We start from the raw sequence: 22,637 nt of genomic DNA on the forward strand, positions 1-22,637 counted from the left end.
ACTTGAAAATGGCGACGGAGACAAGCTGGCCCGCCGCCAAGGTCCGGCAGACCTTTCTCGACTTCTTCGAGAAGAGGGGCCACACCGTTGGTGCGTATTTTGCTTCGTCTGATCTCTCGCCGCTCCCGCGACATGGCATTTCCTTCTCGCATCTTTTTTTATCGAGACTTATACCTGCCATGTCACGGCAATACACTGCGCAGCCATGCTAACTACCCCTCCTTCCAGTCTCCTCCGGCTCTGTCGTCCCTCACAATGACCCCACCTTGCTCTTCACCAACGCCGGCATGAACCAATTTAAGCCCATCTTTCTCGGTACCGTGGGCAAGACAGATCCCATGGCCAAGTTGAAGCGAGCTGTCGATACCCAGAAAGTCATCCGCGCCGGCGGCAAGCACAACGATCTCGACGATGTCGGCAAGGACTCTTACCACCACACCTTCTTCGAAATGCTCGGCAACTGGTCCTTTGGCGACTATTTCAAGACGGAGGCCTGCGAGATGGCCTGGGAGCTCCTCACCAAGGTCTACGGAATCGACCCCGAGCGCCTCTACGTCACATACTTCGAGGGTAGCGCCGAGCTCGGCCTTGAGCCCGACCTGGAGGCTAAGGAGCTTTGGCACACCATTGGCGTCCCCTACGATCGTATATTGCCCGGCGACATGAAGGATAACTTCTGGGAGATGGGCGACCAGGGCCCCTGCGGACCCTGCTCCGAGATCCACTACGACAAGGTCGGCGGGCGCAACGCCGCTAGCCTCGTCAACATGGACGACCCTATGGTTGTGGAGATTTGGAACCTCGTCTTCATGCAGTATGACCGACAAAAGGATAGAAGCCTCAAGTCGCTTCCTGCGAAACACATTGACACTGGTTTGGGCTACGAGCGCCTCGTTTCCGCCCTCCAAAATACCATTTCCAACTACGCCACAGACTGCTTCACCCCCCTCTTCAAGCAGATTGAGACAGTCACCGGAGTCCGTCCCTATACCGACAAGTACGGCAAGGACGACACTGATGGTATTGATACCGCCTACCGTGTCATAGCTGATCACATCCGCACACTTTCCTTCGCCATCACTGACGGTGCGGTGCCCAACTCTGACGGCCGTGGCTACGTCGTCCGCCGAGTCTTGCGTCGCGGTGTACGATATGCCCGCAAGTACCTTAACGCCGAGATTGGCTCCTTCTTCTCCAAGATTCTCCCCGCTCTCGTTGAGCAGGTTGGTCCTCAGTTCCCTGACCTGGTAAAGAAGCAGGAAGATATCATGGAGATCCTTAACGAAGAGGAGGAGGCCTTTTCTCGTACCCTCGACCGTGGTGAAGCCCAGTTCGAAAAGTATGCTGCTAAGGCCGCCAAGGACAACGTCAAGAAGCTTGATGGCGATGTTGTCTGGCGCCTCTACGATACCTTTGGTTTCCCCGTTGATCTGACCAAGCTCATGGCCGAGGAGCGCGGCCTCAATATTGATGAGGCTGAGGTGGATGTTGCCAAGGAAAAGGCTCGTGAGGCTTCCAAGGCTGTCAAGGACGCTGCCGCTACTTTTGCCAAGCTCAATGTTCACCAGATTGCCGAGCTTGAGCAGGAGCACAAGCTGCCCCGCACCGACGACGAGGGTAAGTTTGTCAAGGGGGACAGCAAGGGCAAGATTCAGATCATTTTTGACGGCCAGACTTTTCACAAGTCTACCAAGGATCTCCCTCCCAAGACTGCTGTTGGATTATTGCTCGACAAGACCAACTTTTACGCCGAGTCTGGTGGTCAGATTGCCGACACTGGCCGCATTGTCATTGACGACGTCGCCGAGTTCAAGGTTATGGACGTTCAGAACTTTGGTGGCTACGTCCTGCACAGCGGCTACGTTGAGTACGGTGCCCTTTCCTCTGGGGATGAGGTCATCTGCGAGTACGACGAGCTACGACGTTCTCCCATCCGAAACAACCACTCTGGTACTCACATCCTGAACCACGCCTTGAGAGAGGTTCTAGGTGACGACATTAACCAGAAGGGCTCACTTGTCGACGATGAGAAGCTCCGCTTCGATTTCTCACACAAGGCTCAGGTCAAGATTGAAGAGCTGAATAAGATTGAGGATCTGTCAAACGCCTATATCCGCCAAAACTCTAAAGTCTACGCCAAGGATGTCGATCTGGACCTCGCTCGCGAGATCGAGGGTGTTCGCGCTGTTTTCGGCGAGACATACCCTAACCCTGTACGCGTTGTTTCTATTGGCATGGATATTGACACTATGCTTGCCGATCCTAAGAAGGCAGACTGGCGCAAGTACAGCGTCGAGTTCTGCGGTGGCACTCACGTTGAGCAGACTGGCCTCCTTAAGGATCTGCTGATTGTCGAAGAGAGCGGTATCGCCAAGGGCATCCGTCGTATCATTGCCTACACCGGCGAGGCTGCCCACAGAATTCAGCGCGAGGCTGCCGAGTTCTCCAAGACTCTAGATGCCCTTGATGCTCTTCCTTTTAGCCCTGAGAAGGAGGCTCAAGTCAAGACCGTCTCGCAGGAGCTGAGCAAGCTTGTCATCTCCACTTTGACTAAGGAGGAGTTCAACCAGCGCTTCACCAGGATTAGCACGTCGGTCGTCAACGAGCAGAAGAAGAAGCAAAAGGCCGAGTCAAAGACTGCCCTCGATACCGTCACCAAGTACTTTGAGGACAACAAGGAGGCCAAGTGGTTCGTCGGCCGTCTGCCCATTGGCGCCAACGCCAAGGCTCTGGGAGATGTTGTCAAGCACTTCCAGAGCAAGGACAAGGAGAAGACTGTCTACCTCTTTGGTGGTAGCCAGGAAGCTGGCGGCGTTGTTCACAGCGTGTACATTGGCCAGGTAAGACTTACATGCCACGGTGCATTCTTATTTCTATTTTTGATACTGACCCTTTTGTAGCACCTCGTTTCGCAGGGCGTTACCGCCGAGCAGTGGGCTGCCAGTGTGTCGGAAGTCATCGGAGGACGTTCCGGCGGCAAGGAGCCGACCCGCGCGGGCCAGGGCACCAAGCCCGAGAGCATCGACGAGGGTGTCGAGCAGGCTACCAAGTGGCTGAACGAGAAGCTGAAGCGGTAGAGTTTGCGCGGATTTTATAATCTTCCAAAAATTACTTGTGTATGAGTTCAAATTTTATGAGAATGCTTGGTTTTTAAACATGCGGAAAAACTTGGAGGATATGGCGGGACGGGTAGTTTGCAATTTTTGACAATGCCAAAAAAAAGGCATAAATTGAAGAAGAATTTGACAAGGCGCGTGGACGAAAGTGTACAAGTGCTTTATGTATAGCTGCTCATGGCGGCAGCTTTTGGTAATATACAGAGGAACATCTATGTGCTAGTGGTACAATGCGTGCGTCATGCGCACAAGTCCTTCATGGTGAGGTGCGAATCTTTTTATACAGTCACCATGACGCTCGCGTTCTTGTAGTGCGACAGCATCGGGTTCTCGCCGCTCCGCGTCTGCGTGTCCTCGACGTAGGCCCATCGCCGCAGGAAGTCGCCGTGGGACATGACGCGCGTCAGCTTGCCGGTGACGGCCCTGTACATGGCCTCGGCGATGGCAAAGTCTGTGGGGAAGAGGATGTCAAAGTAGCCCTGGTGGACCTACACGAGACCTTTTTGTCAGTAACTCTACCACACAGTAGGGATGAGGCCGGGCCGGGGGAGGGACTGTACCAGAGGCGTGGTGACGGGGACCATGCGGCGGTTGTAGCGCGTCTGGACGACGGGCGCGTTGAGCCCCGGGACGGCCTGCGGGAGGGCGTCAAAGTCCGAGGTGACGAGGCGGTGCGCCGGGAAGTAGCGCTCGAGGACGTCGAAGAACTGCATTAGCCGGGTGGGCACGTACTCGGCGCGGGAGAGGTTGGGCGCGAAGGGCATGCGGGCGGCGAGGCGGCGCAGCAGCGGGTTTGCAGGGTACGGCCGCGGGTAGGCGCCGCCGGTGGCGGCGTGGCGGACTCGGAAGAAGCGGGCGGCCACGGGGTCGAGCCCGTGGACGTAGAACTCGTAGAGGTCGCCGTCGGCGTCGACGAGCACGTGGCCCTGCAGGGGCGCCTCGGTGGCGAGGTCGTAGCGGATGCCGTCGTGCGCGAGGTTGTCGAAGACCTCCATGGCGAGGAAGAAGCAGGGGCTGGGCTCGTACCGGTCCCAGTCGAAGATGGAGCGGTTGACGATGGAGACGTGGTCGGCGTGGCCGCGCAGCGAGGCGGCCTGCAAGGTCGCGAGGGCGGGGGAGATCTCGACGACGTGGTAGCGCGTGCGCGCGTAGACCTGCGGGTCGACGGCGCGGATGTAGTCGAGGATGTTGAGCATGAGGGTGCCGCGGCCGGCGCCGGCCTCGTAGACGATGAGGTCGTGGTAGGGGTAGGTAGTGAGGCGGTAGTTGGAGACGAGGTAGCGCGCGATGGCCTCGCCGTAGAAGGGCCGGAAGAGCTCGGTGGGCGTGTGCCAGAGCTGTCGCGTCGGGTCCGGCCCGGTTTCGGAGGCGGCGTCGAGGGCGTCCTCGAACTCGGTGTAGCGCCGGCCGACGGCGGCCTGGAACTCAATCTCGTCGCGCATGGCGTTGAAGTCGAACGGCTCGCCGGGGCTGAAGATGACGGCCTGCTTGGAGAAGTAGCCGTACGCCGGGTTGTATAGGGAGTCTGGAGGTCAAAGGTTGGGGTTAGAGATTTGATCTTGCGGAAGAGACAGGTACGGCAAGCAGTGCGTCCGGGCTGTAATCTCTTCTTACCCTCGATAAAGTCTCGAAGCAGCATCTTGACCTTGCGCGGCCGCTCTGTCCGCTGTTTAAGCTCATCGGCGGAGATGTACGGATACTTTTCGAACTCGTCGGTGCGGTCCTCGGGCAGGATGTTCGTTCGCTGCTGCCACCGACTCTCGTTGCGCTTCATGCCGCGGTCGATGGACGGCCTGGTAGCGTAGCCGCGACCGTTATGGTGGCTCGCGGTTGCGGTGACGGGCAGTCGATGGCTGCTCTGGCTGCGAAGTGTCGTTGTCGTGCGCAAATGACCCTGGCATCCGCGCGGCCGTTGTCGAAACAGCTGCCGGAACAGCTGCGTCACAATAGGGGAATCCATGGGCCACGGCAGCGCACGGTCCTTCAAGGGCGCGTGTCGGAAGTAGTCGCGAGCTGGACGGAAGGAGAATGAAAGAAGAAAGAATCGCGCGTGATCTTCCTGGTCCCTGGACGATGTCAAGCTCAAGCTCAAGCTCCGTGGAAGAGGGTACAATAATTAGCAGCGGGCGGCAGGGGAATAGCGTTGTTCCGGTACAGGGCTTACTTGCCTAAAAAGAGTGCCCTGTACTTTTCGCTGGGGCCTTGAAACTTGCTTCAAAACGGCCCTTGGTGGGGAGCTCATGAATGACGTTTTCCCCACCAACTCGGCCTCGCTGGGCCTCGATATCCTTTCCTTTACTCGCCCATTGACAGACACAAAGCGATTGCGCGCATAACCACGACCGCCTACTACCTGTTAATGGCAGTATGTCACTGAGCGACCACCCCAAGGCCTACGGCACCGCCGCCTTGGTGGTCGCCTTTACCGCTGGTGTCCTCGTGACCCTAGGTTTCAAGGACGTATATCCCGAGCTCGAGAGCCGCTTCCAAGAGAAGCGCCGGGTCCGGGCCAGAGGGCCCGCGGGCAAGCGACGCTCTAGCATATTCTGGGGCAGCGCGCCCGTCACCCTAGAAGACCACGAGCAGGACACCGCCGACTTCCGCTCGCCCTCCGACGGCATCCTGGAGGACGGCATCGCCGGCTGCATCGGCAGCACGCCGCTCATCAAGCTGCGCTCCCTCTCCGAGGCCACGGGCCGCACCGTGCTCGCCAAGGCCGAGTTTCTCAACGGCGCCGGCGGCAGCCCCAAGGATCGGGTGGCGCTCGGCATCATCCGCGCCGCCGAGCGCGAGGGCCTGCTGCGCCCGCACCGCGGCGACACAATCTACGAGGGCACCGTCGGCAGCACCGGCATCTCGCTCGCCGCGCTCGCCCGCGCCCTCGGCTACCGCACCCACATCTGCATGCCCGACGACCAGAGCCGCGAGAAGTCGGACCTGCTCGCGCACCTCGGCGCCGCCGTCGAGCGCGTCCCCGTCGCGCCCATCACCAGCCCAGACCACTTCGTCAACCTAGCGCGCCGCCGCGCCGCCGAGCACACCGCGCGCCAGGCCGACCCCGCCAACGGCGGCGACGGCAGCCGCGGCTTCTTCGCCGACCAGTTCGAGTCGCCGGCCAACTGGCGCGCCCACTTCGCCACCACCGGCCCGGAGATTTGGCGGCAGACGGGCGGCGGCCGCCTTGACGCGTTCGTCGCGGGCGCCGGCACCGGCGGCACCGTGTCCGGCGTGGCGCGATACCTGAAGCACCGCGCGGCCGACAACGGCGGCATCCGCGTCGTGCTCGCCGACCCGCAGGGAAGCGGGCTGTACAACAAGGTTCGGCACGGGGTCATGTACGCGCCGACGGAGCGCGAGGGCACGCGCCGCCGGCAGCAGGTCGACTCGCTCGTCGAAGGCGTCGGCGTCAACCGCGTGACGGCCAACTTCGAAGCCGGCCGCGACCTCATCGACGACGCGGTGCGCGTCGAGGACAAGCAGGCGTGCCGCATGGCGCGCTGGCTGGCCGCGCGCGACGGCGTCTTCGTCGGCAGCAGCAGCGCCGTCAACTGCGTCGCGGCCGTCGCGGCGGCGCTCGCGCTGCCCCCGGGGAGCGTGGTCGTGACGGTGCTATGCGACTCGGGCGCGCGCCACCTGAGCAAGTTTTGGCGGCGGATACAGGAGATGGGCTTGGAGGAGGAGGAGGCGGTGGACATTGTGGCAGAGTTGGGTTTGGAGAGGCAGGTGTGAGATCACAGGCGTGTATGATAAGCGGAACGAATATACCCCTTTACTATGTGGCCTTGGTTGATGTTGTATTTATGTATGAGCGTAGAATGTAGAGTGTATAAAATTGCTATTGTCAAGTCTGATATGCATGACATGAAAAAACGAGCAAGCCTTTGTTCCTGTATTTTGCGAACCCCCAGAAACTCCCCGACAGAATAAGAAAAGACTAGAAAATGGAATAAAATAAAACACCCTCTGTTATCAATTGACTCCCCTCATTTGAAAAAGTAGCCTGCGAGGCCCTACTGTGGAATATGTAGCATGAGAAAAAAAACACGAAATGCGATGCCGATATCGGCTCGCAGTACACCGTCTAAGAAAACTGCACCGCCGCGGGTTAGTACTCCGAAAAGCTCGTCGGGGGGTCGAAAAGAGTAGCTTACCTTCCAGCGATGCCCGCAGTTCATGCACTCGCAAAACGTCGTCATCGGCTCATCTGCACTGCGCGTCTGCGCCTGCGTGTAGCTCACCATCTTCTTCTTGCACTTGCCGCACTCCAGACTGTCGCTCACGCTCTTCTCCACCATCGGCACCTGCGCCTTCTTCATGTTCTCCTTCTCGAGCTCAATCTCCTTCTTGCGCTGGTCCTCGCTCTTGAGGTCGTCGTCGGTCATGGCCACGAAGCGCGCGGCGGGGATGTCGCCCGCCATGACGCTCACGCCGAGCGCGCGGTTCGACTTGTTTTTGAGGTTGGTGAAGAGCGAGCGGACCTTCTTCTTGTAGTCGGCGCCCTCGCCAGAGAAGCGCGCATAGGCGGCGGCCTCGACGGCGACGGCGCGCGCGAGCACGTCCGACTCGGAGGCGGTGGAGCGGAAGGCGAGGCCGTTGTAGAGCAGGCCGATGCAGTTGTTGCGCACGGCCGAGTCAGTGCGCTTGATGTCGACGCCGTCGGCGTCGTACTTGCGCGTCTCGGGGTCGCCAGTGAACTTCTTGCCGGAGGGTGCGGAGGAGGCCGCGGCGGCGGCGGTTGGGCCGGCGGCGGAGGGCGGCGAGGAGGCGGTTCCGGAAGCGGGGGAGCCGAGCTTGGCCTTGTGTAGCCGGGATTGCTTCTCCTGCTCGACTAGCTTCTTCCACTTGTTCACCAGCTCGGCCGCCGATCGGGCAATCTCCTTGTTGGCGTTGGCGCGTAGCTTTCCCACGTACACACCGGCGCGGGTTGACTAAATATTTTACACACAGGTTAGCGGGGGGGGACACGTCCACGTCACGACGGTCACAGCGGGAGGGGGGTGAGGTAGGGCCGCAAAGCCCGTATTCCTGCGACAGGCCATGCACCATGGCTGTGAAGAAGGCTGCCACGCGACAAACTCTTCTATCACGCTGCTTATCGACAGGCCTCCGCACGCCCCACGCGACCAGCTTCCAGGCGCAAACGCCACAACACGTACCCGAAGCATCTCCTCCGTCGGCGCCGCGTCCTTCTTCAGCGTCTCCAGCAGGCGTAGCGCATTCTCGGCCGGTTCGTTTGCGGCGACGCTCTTCGTGAGCGCCTTGATGCGCGACTCGAGCTCTCTCTGATCCATCGTGAACGGGGTGGAAGAGAACCGGAAAGGGACAAGGAGAGCGACAAATAAAGGATAGGCGATGGAAGCCTGTTTTTGGTCCGGGCCGATGTTCTTCGTCTCGTATGCGCGCCCCGCTACCCCAGCGATATAGAAGGAGAGGAAAACACAAAAATGAAGGGAAGGGTCGAAGAAGTGAAATGCGCTTTGGGGGGGCGAAGAGGGAAGGTGGTGGTGGTGATACAAGCCGCGGCGCGCCTCGTCGAACAAACCGTTGGCTTGCGTGGTTGAAAATGCGGCCCGCTGGTTCCTGGCCGAGCTTTAGCCGGCACAATCCTAGACTATGGAGTAACTTGGGTTGTGTGGGGCGTCGGCTTGTGACGACTTGCCGGAGAGAAGCCTTGTAAGCTGGGGCTGTTAAAAAGTAGCTAGCCTGGGATATGATACTAGCAAACCACGCAAAGCTGTTAATAAAAATATCTGTTTATTATACATGAATTCGTTTATCAGTTCTTTTTCCAAGATATAGTGTGAACCAGCGCTTCAGGGCTAAAGATGGCCGTTAGTTTGTTACAGGGCGGGATGCTAATAAGGCGAGCGTATGCGTCACTCCTCCCCACTCGCCATGCATTATCGAACACCTCCGTACAATTACTACAATGCTTTCCAAAATTTACCTCTTCTGTCGTTTAATGGTCGACTCAGCAGCCCCTCCTCGCTCCTCTCCTGCCGTGTTCTTCTTCAACCTATCCACCGCCGCCGCCATTCTCTTGCTCGCACCTGCCGTCTTGCGCGGCGCAAACGCCTCCTCCCGCGCTCCCGCACCCACGGCGCCGCCAAAGAACCGCGTGATGTTGCTCTGCGTGCCCTCGATCTCGCGCTTATTCATGTCGCGAATCACCGGCACCAGCACCTCGTCCGTGCGCTCCTTGCTCCACCCGATCGTCGCCGTCAGGAAGCGCCGCAGGCCCTCCACGTCAGGCACGCCCCACCGGAACGGCTCCGTGCTGCTGTCCACCTCCGGCCGCAGGTACGCCTCGTCGACGGCGCGGTTGGGGAAGCCGGGCGGCAGAAAGAGCTTCGCGGCCTGCGACCGGCGGAACTTTTTGCGAAACGCCGAGCCGGCGTCCTCCACGCCGGTGGGCCGGGGCTGTGACTGCACCGTCTCCCACCAGGAGCGAAAGTCACAAAGGCCGTCCTCGCCGGGGAACTCGGATATGATTTCTACGGCGGTGACGGGGCCGACGCCCGGCAGGCCTTCGGTGTAGTCGGATCCGAGGAGGTGCGCTAGGGAGATGAGCTGCTGTCGCGACAGGGAGAGGTCCTTTTCCAGCTCGCTTCCGAGGTAGCACTCGACAAACTTGTTGCTGTTGAACATGTTTTTGTAGACACGAGTGCCTCCAAACAGGAACGTATCCGAGTCATCGGTGACGATGCCGTCCACCATGCCCAGACGGACAAGCTCAGCACACTGCGCTTCGGCTTCCATGGGCGCCGTGATGTACGGGATGCCAAACAGACGCAGCAGTGATTGACACTCGGATATCATTACCTGAGTAACTTCGTCTGCATCTCGGCGGTCCTTCTTCTGCTGGGTACGCAGCTGCCGGAGCTCATTTTCGTAGTCGCGACGGTTTTGTTCCATAGACTTCTGGTTGAGCTCGCTAGCGAAGCGGGCATGCTCCTCAGCCTCTTCCGCCATTTGAACCAAAAGCTCTTCTTCCTCCGGGTCACTATACTCATGCTCCTCGGCGCCGTTAAACAGTTCGTCGTCGTCAATTTGAGTGGCGTTCACATCTTGGTTAACAGACGGGTCCTCAACTGGGCCTTCCGGCTCAGGAGCCGCATTCTCTTCCGCAACCTGGGGAAGTTCAATGTCTTCAAACTCCGGCTCAGGAGACTCTGCATCTTCTGGAGGTGTGGTTGCTTGCGTGAAATTAACAGGCCCAATCGCTTCAGAGAAGAGCGATTCCGTCATGGTAGACTGTAGTTGTGTCGACCGTTCCGCTCCGTGTTCGAGCTCAGGCTGTTCTGGTCCTTCTTGTATGCTCGCCGTCTGCGACTCCTCAGTCACCAGCCCCGGTGAAGGGGACAGCGGTACTTCAATGATCTCGATATCGCTGTCGCTGTCAGAGTCCGATTCAATCTCAATCAACCGATCTTGCATTTCCTTCCTTCTCCTTCGTCCCTCCTCTTCTGCATTCTCTCTGTCCTGGGCATTAATCTCTCGCTCGGCAGCCTGCTGCTTCTTCAGCGAATCTCTAATGTCCGACTCATCGGCCAACCACGGCGGTAGCTCTGGCGCTTGGTCATCCTCCACCGTGAATCCACCTGCCAAATCATTTTCATCTCCCTCTTCAGCGACCTCAGCGACAGCAGCAGCAGAGGAGGGGACGCGCGCGGTCGTCTTTGCCGGCGCGTCAACGGCTTTTGATTTGCCGAACAGGGAGGATCCCCAGCTAAGTTTCGGGAACGGCAACGGGCCGTCAAATGGATTTTTCTTGTTCTCCATGATGGGACGCGGGGGCAGCACCGCCTGCTTTTTGGCCTTGAGAGACCGGGCCATTATGGCTTGCATGTCCTCGTCGCTGTCACTGTCGCCGTCTTGCGTCTCCGGCTTTTCTTGGCGCTTGGGTACAGCGGCGTTGGATCTGTTGTTCACAATGTGCGCAATCATGGAGCCGCTGTGGGCTGTTAGAGGCTTGGTAGCATCAACTGCCTTTTGCGTCCACTCGGGCTTGTCTCCGACGGGCACATCTTCGAACAAGTCATCCTCCGTCACCGAGTCTTCCCTTACACCATGCTGGCTCTGTAAGGACAGAGCAATAGCCCGGTTCAAGTCATCTTCCTCCTCGGGATGGATGCGCTCCATCTCCTCAACTTCATTCTCCATTGCAGGTGCTTCCCCTGATCCCCCGACAAAGAGTGACTCCTCTTCGTCATTAGACGCTTTGTTATGGCTCTCATAGAATTGTTGACGTTTTGAAGCAAGATCACGCGCAGCTTCGAGGCTGGCTGTAGTGGGATCGTGTTTGGGTAGGCGGTTCAGTCCTTCGATGGGCACATCCTCGAAACCTGCCCCTTCATCTTCTTCGTCGTCGTCCTCCTCTTTGGTTTGATACTGGACCGCTATGGCATCAACATCAATAGGCTTGTGGGCCTCGCCGATATCTTTTTCCTTGCTGACAACGCCCAGCGCCCAACCGCCTTCGGCTCCTTCATTCTTGACAAGAATGTACTCCCTGTCTTTTTCACCTGCGACGCGAGCATTCACGCCAAGCGTCAAGTCAAGACCGGTCATGCCCACTTCGTACATGAGCCGCTGTGTCAGGTGATTTCTCTCCTTGACGCGCTCAATCTGAAATCTTGAAAATGCCATGCGATCCGGAAACATGTCATCGAGTTGGTCCTTGCTCAACCCCATTCTCAGACGGCTTCGCAGTCTTGCGGCGTTAAGAATGTTGTATCGATCAGGTGGCGGGAGGCTCTTGAAGAACTCGCCGTCAAAGTCAATCTTGCTGAAGTCGTACAAGTTGATGTCTTCGCCGCTGTTGAACTGACGCGCGTACTCTTCCAATTCCTCAACGCTCATGATGCGGGGATCGTCGGGTTTGCCCATGGACGCAATGCCGCCCTCGAGCTCGGGAAGGTGATAGGCGTCCGTCTTGTGAAACTTTCGATTGCGGTGACGCTCCTGGTTGGACATGCCGACCTCATCCAGGTAGACCATGTCCTTGGGGTCGGGGGTCGGCTCTTCCGCGGCCGCCGGCTCCGCCTTCCTGCGTGTCCGCTCCGCCTCCTCGGCAACGCGCTGCATCTGCAAGGCCAGCAGCTTGCCGGCGGTGCGCGCGGCGTCATCGCGGCGGCCCTCGCGGCGACGCTGCCGCTTCTGTATGGTGGCGCGCTTGAGGGCCGGGGCGCCGCCGTCGAAGACGAAGACGGGCTGGATGCCGAACCAGAGCAGCTTGCAGATGCGGCGGAAGAAGCCGACGACGTGGGAGTTGCGCAACGCGTTGCCCTCCTTGTCGCGGACGGCCTTGAGGAACTGGTATATCCAGATCGAGGCGTCGACGGCGAGGCGCTTCCGGTTGAGCGTCGCCAGGTTCGTCGGTCGCGCGCACGGTTGTACTACGGTCCAGAGGCCGTTCACGCCCATGGCGGATAGCTAGGCGGGGCGCTGTGGCGGCCGACGTGTTGTCAAAAAGGCGAGAGGGCTTCCTTTCGAAAGATGAATTGCTTCACGTCATGGTTCGATGTATCTTTGACAAAGCTTTCGTCCCGAGCTTCGCTTCGACAGCAAGTTGGGTGGATTGAGGAAAAGCGCCGATTACCTTTTCGACGGCGCTTCGTTTGCAAGTGTGAACAAGTTCACGGTTGATGACGCATCTGTTGGCGGGCCCAAGCTTACCAGTCTCTCTACCTTATGTAACTATGTATGTATGTACTACAGGTGGAGCTCAGTGGACTCAGTGGGCAAGCCGCCCACCTCAAAGCGCCACCAGCATGCCGAAAAGCCACTATAACAATTGACTCTTTTCAACCAGATTCACAGAGCATTCCCCCCCGCCTGGTATCCGAACCTTGCTACGGCTGCGCCGGATCCCATGTCGAGTCACAATCCCAGACAACCGTAGACATGGACAAGGACGCGGCGCACGAGTACCTGTCGTCGCTGCTCAACCAGACCTTGAGGATCGTCACGACAGACGGCCGTCTGTTCCGCGGCCACTTCAAGTGCACCGACGCCGTATGTCGTCCTCTCTCCTCTTTCCCTCTTGTTCGTATCATCTACCCGCAGGGGCTGCTGACAACTTCTTCTCTCGCGACTCTAGGAAAGCAACGTTGTGCTGGCGCAAACGTACGAATACCGACCGCCGAGCGAGGAGGAGCAGGCTGCGGGTAGCAACGTGACGCTGGACATGACATCACGATACCTCGGTCTGGTCTGTGTCCCCGGCCACCGCATCACCAAAATGGAGGTTGAGCGCTTCGCGAGTCAAATGGGGCATCGGGATGGCCAGCATACCGTATAGACAGACTATCAAAGCTCCCTCATCATATCACATCTGTTAGGCGTCGACACAGCTCTGCGCTTCTCTCCTTTGCATAGTCCTTTTTGAAGTTTGTATTAAGCACTAAGAAAGAGTACATCTAATAGAAATCAACTACTTTACTAGCATATTGCAGCGTCAGATTTAGGCCTCGATTTGCCTCCTCAGGGGTATGCCTTCGACCGCTCTCGTTCTCCATAGACGCCCTTATTAGCTGCTACCGTGCCATTACAGAATAGCAAAACTGTAATCTCCAAAGAATCGCTAACCCTTTTCCGTCATATTACCCACTATCTTTGTATTTCGTTTTGGTTGTTTGTGTGTCTTTCTATCTTTCAGTGAACTAGCCAATTAGGCAGCGACCGCCTCCTGGGTGCGACCACGGTGCTCGCTGTTCAGGCCCGCATCAGAGTCGAGGTCTTCTTCTTCCTCCTCCTCGGAGTCCTCGCGCCAGGAGCCGTTGTCGAGGGGAGCGTCCTGCTTGGACAGATCGTGGCCCTCGCCACGGTTGCGGATGTTGTTGCGGCGGCGCTGAGACAGACCGCGGGAGCGGGTGGAAAGCTTAGAAGAGACGGCGGCGTTGGAGCTGACCCAGCTGGTGAGGGCATCCTCGCAGTCCTGGATGATGGCCTTGCTGGCCTCGTAGCCGTCGTAGGCGGCACGGGTCTCACCAGGGGTGACGGGGGTGTCGTCGATAAGCTCGAGGAGGTGCTTGCCGTAGCCAGCAATAATGGCCACCTTTTCGCAGTGCTCGCGGAGGGCGTCAAACTGGTAGGTGTAGGCAGCCTTGACCTTTTCGCGGGTGATGTTGGAGAGTTGCGCCTCGGCGACGAGAGACTCGGCCTCGGCACGGACGAGCTCCTGCTCGAGGACAACAATCCTGGGGGAGTTGGGCTCCTTGTACTTGAGCTGAGCGATCTGGTCGGTGATCTTCTGCTTGCGATCGCGGCTGGGCTGAACAGAGGCCTCAATGTTGCGGATGCTCTTCATGGTGATGCGGTACTGGTCATAGCGATCGACATACTGGTCCTCGAGCTCGCCAATCTCGTACAGTAGAACACCAAGCTTGTCGGTGACATCGGAAACGTCCTCGTCGGCGGCCTCACCCCAGACAGAGAGTTGTTGCTGGCGACATGTCAGAAAAGATGGATAGCGAAGCATCGAGTGGATGCGACCAAAGACTTACGGCGACGTCCATGCGCTCCTTGGCGACGGTCTCGAGACTGCGCATGACATTCTTCTCCATCTTGACGAGCTGAGAGAGCTTCTTAGCCAGGTCGGGGCCGAAAGCGCCACCAGCGTTGCGGCGGAGAGCATGGCCTGAGAATAGGACTGTTAGCTTCGCATGGTCCCAATCAAGAGAGGTTTTGCGGTCATCGAGCTCGGTCGCATCAAGAATGGCGTGACCGGGGTTGCTTGGAAAACTCACCGAGGCTACCCTTGCCGAAGAAGCGGCCGGACTTGGTGGAGGAAGGAGGGGGAGGAGGCGTCTATGAGATGTGGCGGTTAGATTTCCGGAGCCAACATAGAGGGCGATTGTTGGTCAGCGAGTGCGCACCTGAAGCTGCGAAGCAGTGGGAGCGCGCGACTGGCGCATAGAGTATGTGCGATGCATGATGGAAGGGGGTGGGTGGTGAGAGTTTCGATTTGGGTTGAAGCGAGGATGCTGTAGCGAAGAAGATAGAGGCTGGAGGTGCGATGCTGAATTGACGTGTGAATGACAAAGTATCAACAGGGGAGGATGATCGAAGCAGGTCGCAGGGACGGATGGGGCGGTGCGGATGGTTTTAAGAAGAGTGGGTGGTGGTGAGCTTTGGGTTGCTTGCAGTGACGAGGAAGAGGAGCACGGCCGTCTGGGCGGCAGCATGGTTTCCTCGGCTACGTCATCCTTTTTTGAAGTGGGTCGCCGGTCCAATCCTGCTTTTTTGGCTTTTTGGCTCTTTAGCGCAAGATGAGTTGGCGCTTCCACGACGAGCCTACAGGGAACTGGGCAACCACTGGAGGCCGAGGTGGTCAATGCTGCATTGACGACTTGGAACCGCCCCTCCCATCATCGAACCAACCAACCAACCAACCCACCTTGCTCTCACTGTATATCTCCCTCACCTTGGTGCGACACGCCCTCTAAAACCGTACCAGCCCCAGTTGCGAATCCGTCGTCTACCAAAACATTGGGGCAACTGCAGGGGGCACGTCGATTGAGCCCAATTGGCAAAGGCGTCTCCGATCCAAGAGCCCTGCCAATATCGAGCCGGAGATATGCGTAAAGGGGTCTTGTACTTACACGCCTAATAGCTAAGTTTAGAGGAAGGTAGTTACCAGTATCTGCCAACTAACTACCTACATAGCTACTAGAGAGCTTAAACTCTGCTCTGTACCGGCGCTTCAGGCCGTTGGCATCACGACTCACCAGTCCAATCTGGTCACCATGATCCATGACCGGCTCTCCAGCTCTCCAGCTCCTCCACCATCAGCCTATCCGGAGCCTCCCAGCAGCAACGGAAAGATTCATCGCCAGCCGTCATCGTCGCTCTTCCCTCGTGGGGCGCAACCCATTCCAAATGCGGCTGGGTCCGCTCCGAACACTCTCCGTGTTACGAATGCTACAGGCATGCATGCGGGGCTAAGTGAGTCGGACTAGGGTTAGGCACACTAGCACCCGAATAGGACAGAAAGTCACGTAATAGCTTAATAGATTATTTTAATAATCCAGTGAGCTAAGAGGATCATTAGGATCATAGGGTAAGCTAAGTAATCTAGGTATTATAGTAGAGGATAGGATAGATATATAAAGAAAGAAAGGGATTTCTAGTAAATAGTTATTAAACTACTTAATAATACTCTATATATTTAAACTAACTCTCTTCTTAAGAAATAGACTTACTTTAGCTTAAAGATTAAACTACTATTATAACTTATTTTTATATAAATAATACTTTTAATTATAGGTTTTACTAAAATTTATTAAAAGACTTTATATATAGACTCTAAATAGTTCTAGTATAATACTATAGTAACTCTAATACTAAAGTAGAGGTTTTTTACTAGAGTTTCGTTTTTTCTTTTTTTATTAAACTTATAGAAAGTCTAAATAGACTAGACTTAATTAGATGTGAGAGTTTAGGCTACAGCCCAGCTAGACTAATAGCCTGGTGGCCTGAGGTACGGGGCCGATAGGGGGGGGGGGACTCCCCCTTATGTATAGTAGCCACTTCGTCACAACCTCCCTGCCTCTTCCTCCATAAGAGATTCAATTTAACCTTATATTAACGCCTACTCATAGTAGCTATAGGGCCAGTCCTTAATAATTAAATCTCTTACTAGGTTTTTTTTTAGTTACTATAATAGAAGTAGGGTAGTCTTCTTAAGACACCCTAATAGACTATATTAAGCTAGTGTTACTAAATTAAACCCTACTTAAATAAAATAATAAACTATAAATAGAAATATAGCTTCTCTAAGAGTAACTCTTACTAACTGGCTCTTAGGGCTAGGGTGGATATATATAGCCGCCCCTATAGGCGACTATTAGTATTAAACTAGTATTAACTTATATAGCTATCTAATAGAAGCCCCTCCTATAGGGTAAAAAATTTAATAGAGATATAAAAACCTTTATAGGTTAGAAGTAAGTAATAGAGTATAAACTAGAAATTAATAAGGCCTTTATTAGCCTACTATAAGCCTAGTTTATATATATATAGTTAAGCCTTAGTCTAATTATATAATAAAAGGTTATAGTCTACTTTAAAGTAGGAGGCTACTAAGGGGAATTAGACCCTTATATATTCTTAAGTTATCTTAAAATAGTATTTAGTAACCTTTACTACTAGGAGCTAGTAATAATACGTCTTAGCTTAATAAAATAGTAAGAAAAGGAGTCTTTCTCCTACTACTATATACACTTTAAATAGGAATTAGTAATAGTAAGAGGGCTAGTATAAGTAGATAAAGTTAAACTAGATAAGCTCTAGCTTACTCTTTCTAATACTATAAGGAGCTTAATTATTAGTAGGCGGATCTCTTAGATAGATTATAATATAGTAGTATAAAATATCTAAATAATCTCTATAGACCTAGAATCCTTTTAGATTAAAGAGAACTATTAATTATAAACTAGTAAACTACTAACCTAATACTAAGTTAATACTAATAAGGATATAGTAATAATAGGAATTAGTGTATTCTACACCTATCTAGGGGCCCCTATAAAAGGGCTATAGTACTAGTTAGGGGAGTAAGAGAAGGCGCCCTAGGTGTCTAAGTTAGTATTACACTCCTAGAGGGAATTAGGGGCCTACCTTTAGTGTAGTTAAGATAGATATTATATTATAAAATACTACCTACTCTTAGTAAAATAACTAGATATATAATAATCTTAGGTTATAGTGATTACTAACTAAAGTAGTAACTTAGAGGCGGAAAATAATAACGTCTAGGGAAGTAGCTCCCCTTAGGTGATATAATAACACTTATAATATAGAAGTTAAATAATAAAAGGGGGGAAGGGAGCTAAGTATAGAAATAAATAAGAAAATGTATAAATATAAAACTATTCTTAGTACTAGGCATTATTAATATATTTACCCCCCTAGATATATTAATTAATACTAGTTATAAGTACTATAGAGTGATATAAGAGGGATTAGTAGACTTATTATAACTATAATAGGTCGCCCTCCCTTTACTAAGATAGATCTACCTTATAGTAAGGAATACACTACTTTTTACTATAGTAGAGGTAGTATAAACATATATTAATATAGACGGCTAGTGGTTCCCTATACTACTCTATATTATCCTAGCCCTCTCCCGCCTAGTGATCTTAAGGCTACTTTAGCTATAATAGTACTACTTAATTATTAATATAGAGGTAGGATATCTCTACCTAAGGAATAAGCCTAACTAGTGTATTTATATATAGTAATAATATAGCCTAATACTATACTCTACCCTACTTATAAAGAAGAGATTTTATAAGGCGTTAAAAGATAAATTCTATATAACTAGTGTTAAGGCGGAGGTAATAATAATAAGCCTATATAAGATTAATACTATACTATATTATACTCTAGTAAAAGAATAGTGCCTCCTAGAATAGTATAATAAGTTTAAGGACCTCTTTATAGAGGAAAAAGCAACTAGCCTACCCCTAATATAGTTAGGGTTTAATTATAATATAAAGCTTAAAATACATTTAGATAGTATACTAGAAGAGCTCCCCTATAGGAGACTATACTAGATGTCCTATGACTAGCTATTAGAAGTATATTAATAGCTTACTAGCCTACTTAATAAGGGGTAGATATAAGCTAGCTCCTCCCCTACTATAATACTAGTTCTCTTTATTAAAAAGCTAGTGGGTGGCTAGTGGTTTTATATAGACTATAGAGCCCTAAACACTATTATAGAAGATAACTAATACCCCCTACTATTAATAAAGGAGACACTCTATACTCTCTTAATAGTAAAATAGTATATAAAGGTTAATATTTATTTAGTCACCTTCTATAAACTCTAGATAAAGCTAGGGTAAGAGAAATATATAGTGTTTTATACCCACTTTAGTCTATTTAAGTGGCTTATATACCTATTTAGACTTTCTAAGGCCCTAGTAAGCTTTTAAAGATATATTAATAGTATACTAAGGGACACTTTAGATGATTTTATAATAGTATATCTTAATAATATCCTAATATATAGCTCTAGTAATAAGGCGGACTATAAAGTAAAAGTGAAATTAGTCCTATATTACTTAGAGAAAGCTAGGCTTTATATTAATATTAATAAGTATAAGTTCTCTATTTAGATAGTAAAATACCTAAGGTTTATTATTATAGTAAGTAAGTCTTTAAAACTAGACCTAGGTAAAGTGGCTATAATATAGGATTAGGAGTCTTTAATACGACTCATAGGTGTATAAAGCTTTTTAGGATTTATAAACTTCTACTATAAGTTTATCCCTTAATTCTCTATAGTAGTGGCCCCCCTTATACGGCTTATATAGAAGGGGGTATAGTTTATATAGGGAGAAGTAGAAGAATCTACCTTTTAATAACTTAAGACACTCTTCCTCTTAAAGCCGTATCTAACCCTTTAGGACCCTATAAGGGAATTAATAGTTAAAATAGACTACTCTAGAGTAGGCTTAGGAGACTACCTATTATAGATAGATAAGGATAGTATACTACACTTAGTAGCCTATTACTTAGTAAAACTATCTACTATAGAATAGAATTATACTATCTCTATAATAAGGAGCTCCTTATAGTTAGTAGTCTACCTTAAAGCCTAAGTAGTAGAACTCTAGGGTTAGCTTTCCCCCTTTATAATATTAATAGACTATAAAAACCTAGAATACTTTATAAAACCCTACCTCCTTTCTAAATAATAGACGTATTAGGCTAAGTTTCTTTTATAGTTTTACTACTACTTATACTACTACCTAGGCCCCCTTACCTAATAGCTAGACGCATTAAGCTAGTAGGAGATATATAGTGACTAGCTATAGAACCCCTCCTATATAATAGTCTAGTTAGTTAATATTATAGCTATTAGCTTTATAACCTAGTATAAAACACTACTAATACTATTCTAAGATAAGGAGCTAAGTGTATTATAGTGGGAGGCCCTAGTAGCTAACCTATTATATATAGTAAAGATATAGGATATATAGGAGGGGGTTAGATAATTCTCTACTAAGGCTATATTAAAGGAATAAGTAGGGGATTACTTACTATTACTATTATAAAATCTCTAGTACTAAGGGCGCCTATAGATCCTATCCTAAGAACCCTTAATAACTTATCTAATTAAGAATATCTATATATTACTAATAGTAGTCTACTTAGGATAGAATATAATATTTATAATACTAGTATATAACTTCTACTAGCTAAGGATATCCTAAGACGTAGTATAGTATATATATAATTACTTATATTATAAAGTATATATATTCTAATACTAATAGTAAGGCCTATTATACTTAATACTAGTAGATAATAAGTACTAGTAATAGATTTTAATAGACTTTATAATAGATCTCTTAGTTTAAGCTAAAGGTAAGCGAGCTATAGTACTTAATAGTAATAATAGACTGTCTATTTATAATAGTGGCTTATTCCTAATCCACAGTAGGTCTATTTCTTAAGTAGAGAGTTAGATAAGTACACACTTAGTGTATATATAAGTAGAAATATTATTATATAAGTCATATTAAAAGATTACTCTTAATAGTAGAATTATTACTTAGATTAATTAATAGAGATCTAGTCTAGCTATTTACTAGAAATCCCCTTCCTTATATATCTATCCTATCCTCTACTATATTACCTAAATCACTTAGCTTACTCTATAATCCTAGTGATCCTAGATTAACACTAGATTACTATAATCCTTAGTAATCTAGTTATATAACTAGTTCCTTTATTCTTACGCCCCTATAAGCGCCCTATAGTTACTTCCTTAGGCCGCCCTACCCCTTATTTATAGTACCTTAGTACATCTATAATATTATTCCTCCTCTCTATTAGTCTTATCCTAAGACTTATAGTCTTACTTTATAAGTTCCTCCTTCCTTCTATATCTTCTTTCTTATAATACTTAACTAAGTGTCTAAGCCTTATTCTAATAAAACTAAGTAGTATTCTAAACTTACTACTATTATTAAAGAGTTTAGTATTATTATTATACCTTACTCTTTTTATTATTTATAGAAGCTTTCTTATAAGATAATAGAGGGTATTTCTTATTATAAAGAGTGTGTTTATTAAGGTTATTTATATAATAGTTTAAGTGTACCTATATTATTCTTTAATTAAATAATTTCTAAATCTTAGTGTCTATATTAGGAGGAGGAAGAGACTACTACTCTACTATAACGTCTCTAGTAGGAATCCTCTAAGGCCCTTATTAGGCTAGACTACCTATATAAATAATATGAGTCTCTTATAACTTATAGTTCTACTATAGTTAGTTATAGCCTTTAGTCGCTTAATAAGCTAGATAAGTTAGAATAGACTTTATTAGAAGCTACTATCTAAGTATAGTCCTTAGGTTATATAGATATAATTAATTAGAATACTATATTATTAAATCCCTTCTTATTACTAGAGGTGGATTTATTTAAGTAGAGTACTATTAGTTAAGCTATTTAAGTAGGCTTAAATAGTTTATAAGGTTCTTATAGGGCTCCTATATGTTTTCTAAGTGTAAGTATCCTTTCTATTTAATAAGATAATAATAATTCTTTTTTATACTTTATACTTTAAGTATTTTCTTAACTTTATATTTATTTATATCTTTAATAGTAACGTCTATAGTAAGTGTTATATCACTTAGTGCTTTTTCTAATAATAAAATATAAAATATAGGATATATCTTTATTCCCTTAAGTAATAATAGTTTATAGTTAGTATTTAATATTTTTTATTTAATAAATAGTTTAATCTTTTTCTAGTTAAGTTTATTATTAGGTTGTTTTATTTTAATGTTTTTATAAATAAGGTAAACTTTATCTCCCCCCTTTAGGATTAGTACTAGTAATCTCTTTTTATCTATATAGTGTTTTATTTAATTCTATAAAAATATCTATTCTATTTATAGGTGTTTCTATATTTCTATAATTATTACTATATATACTATAGCTACTAGTGTGTTTATATTTTATATTATATATGTTTTAATTATAGGGTTATATCTATAGTTTGCCCTAAAAGGTAATATTTTTATATTTTCGTTTTCTAAGCTATTTATAGTCTATTATATAAGTAGTAACTATTCTATCTAATTATCTTATTAGTAGTTTATATAACTTTATAGGTATTATTTAAGTATCTAATTCTAGATTTTAGTTTATCTATCTATTTATAGATAGAATACTATTAAAAGATTTTACTTAACTTTTATAATTTCTATAAAGCATTTCTAGAAGTTTAATATAAAGAGCTTATCTTAATCTATTATTAATTTTATAGGTAATCTATATTATATAATAATTATTTTAAAGAATATATATACTAATTCTTTTATATTACTTAATTCTATATATAGGATATAATAGGTATATTTTATTAATTTATTAATAATAACTAGAATACTATTATAGTATACTCTTATTATAGGTTCTTTAGATTTTAGTAATTTAATAATAAAGTTTATAGTGATTATTTACTATACTCTTTCTAGTAGTAGTATTA

The 22,637-nt window shown here is 49.4% G+C and overlaps 7 protein-coding genes across 7 annotated transcripts; 3 read left to right on the top strand and 4 right to left on the bottom strand.

Moving 5' to 3' along the window:
* Positions 1-8: 8 nt before the first annotated feature.
* Positions 9-3,077, top strand: ISF_08395 (alanyl-tRNA synthetase; the record flags this gene model as incomplete). Its single annotated transcript, XM_018851998.1, has 3 exons — positions 9-90; positions 229-2,840; positions 2,901-3,077. The coding sequence occupies 3 exons, from the start codon at positions 9-11 to the stop codon at positions 3,075-3,077; spliced, it is 2,871 nt and encodes a 956-aa protein (XP_018700895.1).
* A 317-nt stretch (positions 3,078-3,394) lies between these two features.
* ISF_08396 (COG1565 domain protein) lies at positions 3,395-5,076 on the bottom strand (the record flags this gene model as incomplete). Its single annotated transcript, XM_018851999.1, has 3 exons — positions 3,395-3,604; positions 3,677-4,641; positions 4,731-5,076. The coding sequence occupies 3 exons, from the start codon at positions 5,074-5,076 to the stop codon at positions 3,395-3,397; spliced, it is 1,521 nt and encodes a 506-aa protein (XP_018700896.1).
* A 407-nt stretch (positions 5,077-5,483) lies between these two features.
* On the top strand, positions 5,484-6,845 carry ISF_08397 (Pyridoxal phosphate-dependent enzyme, beta subunit; the record flags this gene model as incomplete). Its single annotated transcript, XM_018852000.1, has 1 exon — positions 5,484-6,845. The coding sequence occupies one exon, from the start codon at positions 5,484-5,486 to the stop codon at positions 6,843-6,845; it is 1,362 nt and encodes a 453-aa protein (XP_018700897.1).
* A 352-nt stretch (positions 6,846-7,197) lies between these two features.
* ISF_08398 (transcription elongation factor s-ii) lies at positions 7,198-8,407 on the bottom strand (the record flags this gene model as incomplete). Its single annotated transcript, XM_018852001.1, has 3 exons — positions 7,198-7,206; positions 7,268-8,044; positions 8,273-8,407. The coding sequence occupies 3 exons, from the start codon at positions 8,405-8,407 to the stop codon at positions 7,198-7,200; spliced, it is 921 nt and encodes a 306-aa protein (XP_018700898.1).
* A 652-nt stretch (positions 8,408-9,059) lies between these two features.
* On the bottom strand, positions 9,060-12,542 carry ISF_08399 (DNA excision repair protein Rad2; the record flags this gene model as incomplete). Its single annotated transcript, XM_018852002.1, has 1 exon — positions 9,060-12,542. The coding sequence occupies one exon, from the start codon at positions 12,540-12,542 to the stop codon at positions 9,060-9,062; it is 3,483 nt and encodes a 1,160-aa protein (XP_018700899.1).
* A 480-nt stretch (positions 12,543-13,022) lies between these two features.
* ISF_08400 (LSM domain protein) lies at positions 13,023-13,419 on the top strand (the record flags this gene model as incomplete). Its single annotated transcript, XM_018852003.1, has 2 exons — positions 13,023-13,133; positions 13,219-13,419. The coding sequence occupies 2 exons, from the start codon at positions 13,023-13,025 to the stop codon at positions 13,417-13,419; spliced, it is 312 nt and encodes a 103-aa protein (XP_018700900.1).
* Positions 13,420-13,788: 369 nt separating this feature from the next.
* ISF_08401 (hypothetical protein) lies at positions 13,789-15,052 on the bottom strand (the record flags this gene model as incomplete). The annotated part of the gene is made up of 4 exons (XM_018852004.1): positions 13,789-14,562; positions 14,624-14,757; positions 14,867-14,927; positions 14,996-15,052. The coding sequence occupies 4 exons, from the start codon at positions 15,050-15,052 to the stop codon at positions 13,789-13,791; spliced, it is 1,026 nt and encodes a 341-aa protein (XP_018700901.1).
* Between the last annotated feature and the right edge of the window lie 7,585 nt (positions 15,053-22,637).

The sequence above is a fragment of the Cordyceps fumosorosea genome (genome assembly GCF_001636725.1).
Source record: "Cordyceps fumosorosea ARSEF 2679 chromosome Unknown scaffold_29, whole genome shotgun sequence".
In the NCBI taxonomy this organism is placed as follows: Eukaryota; Fungi; Ascomycota; class Sordariomycetes; order Hypocreales; family Cordycipitaceae; genus Cordyceps; species Cordyceps fumosorosea.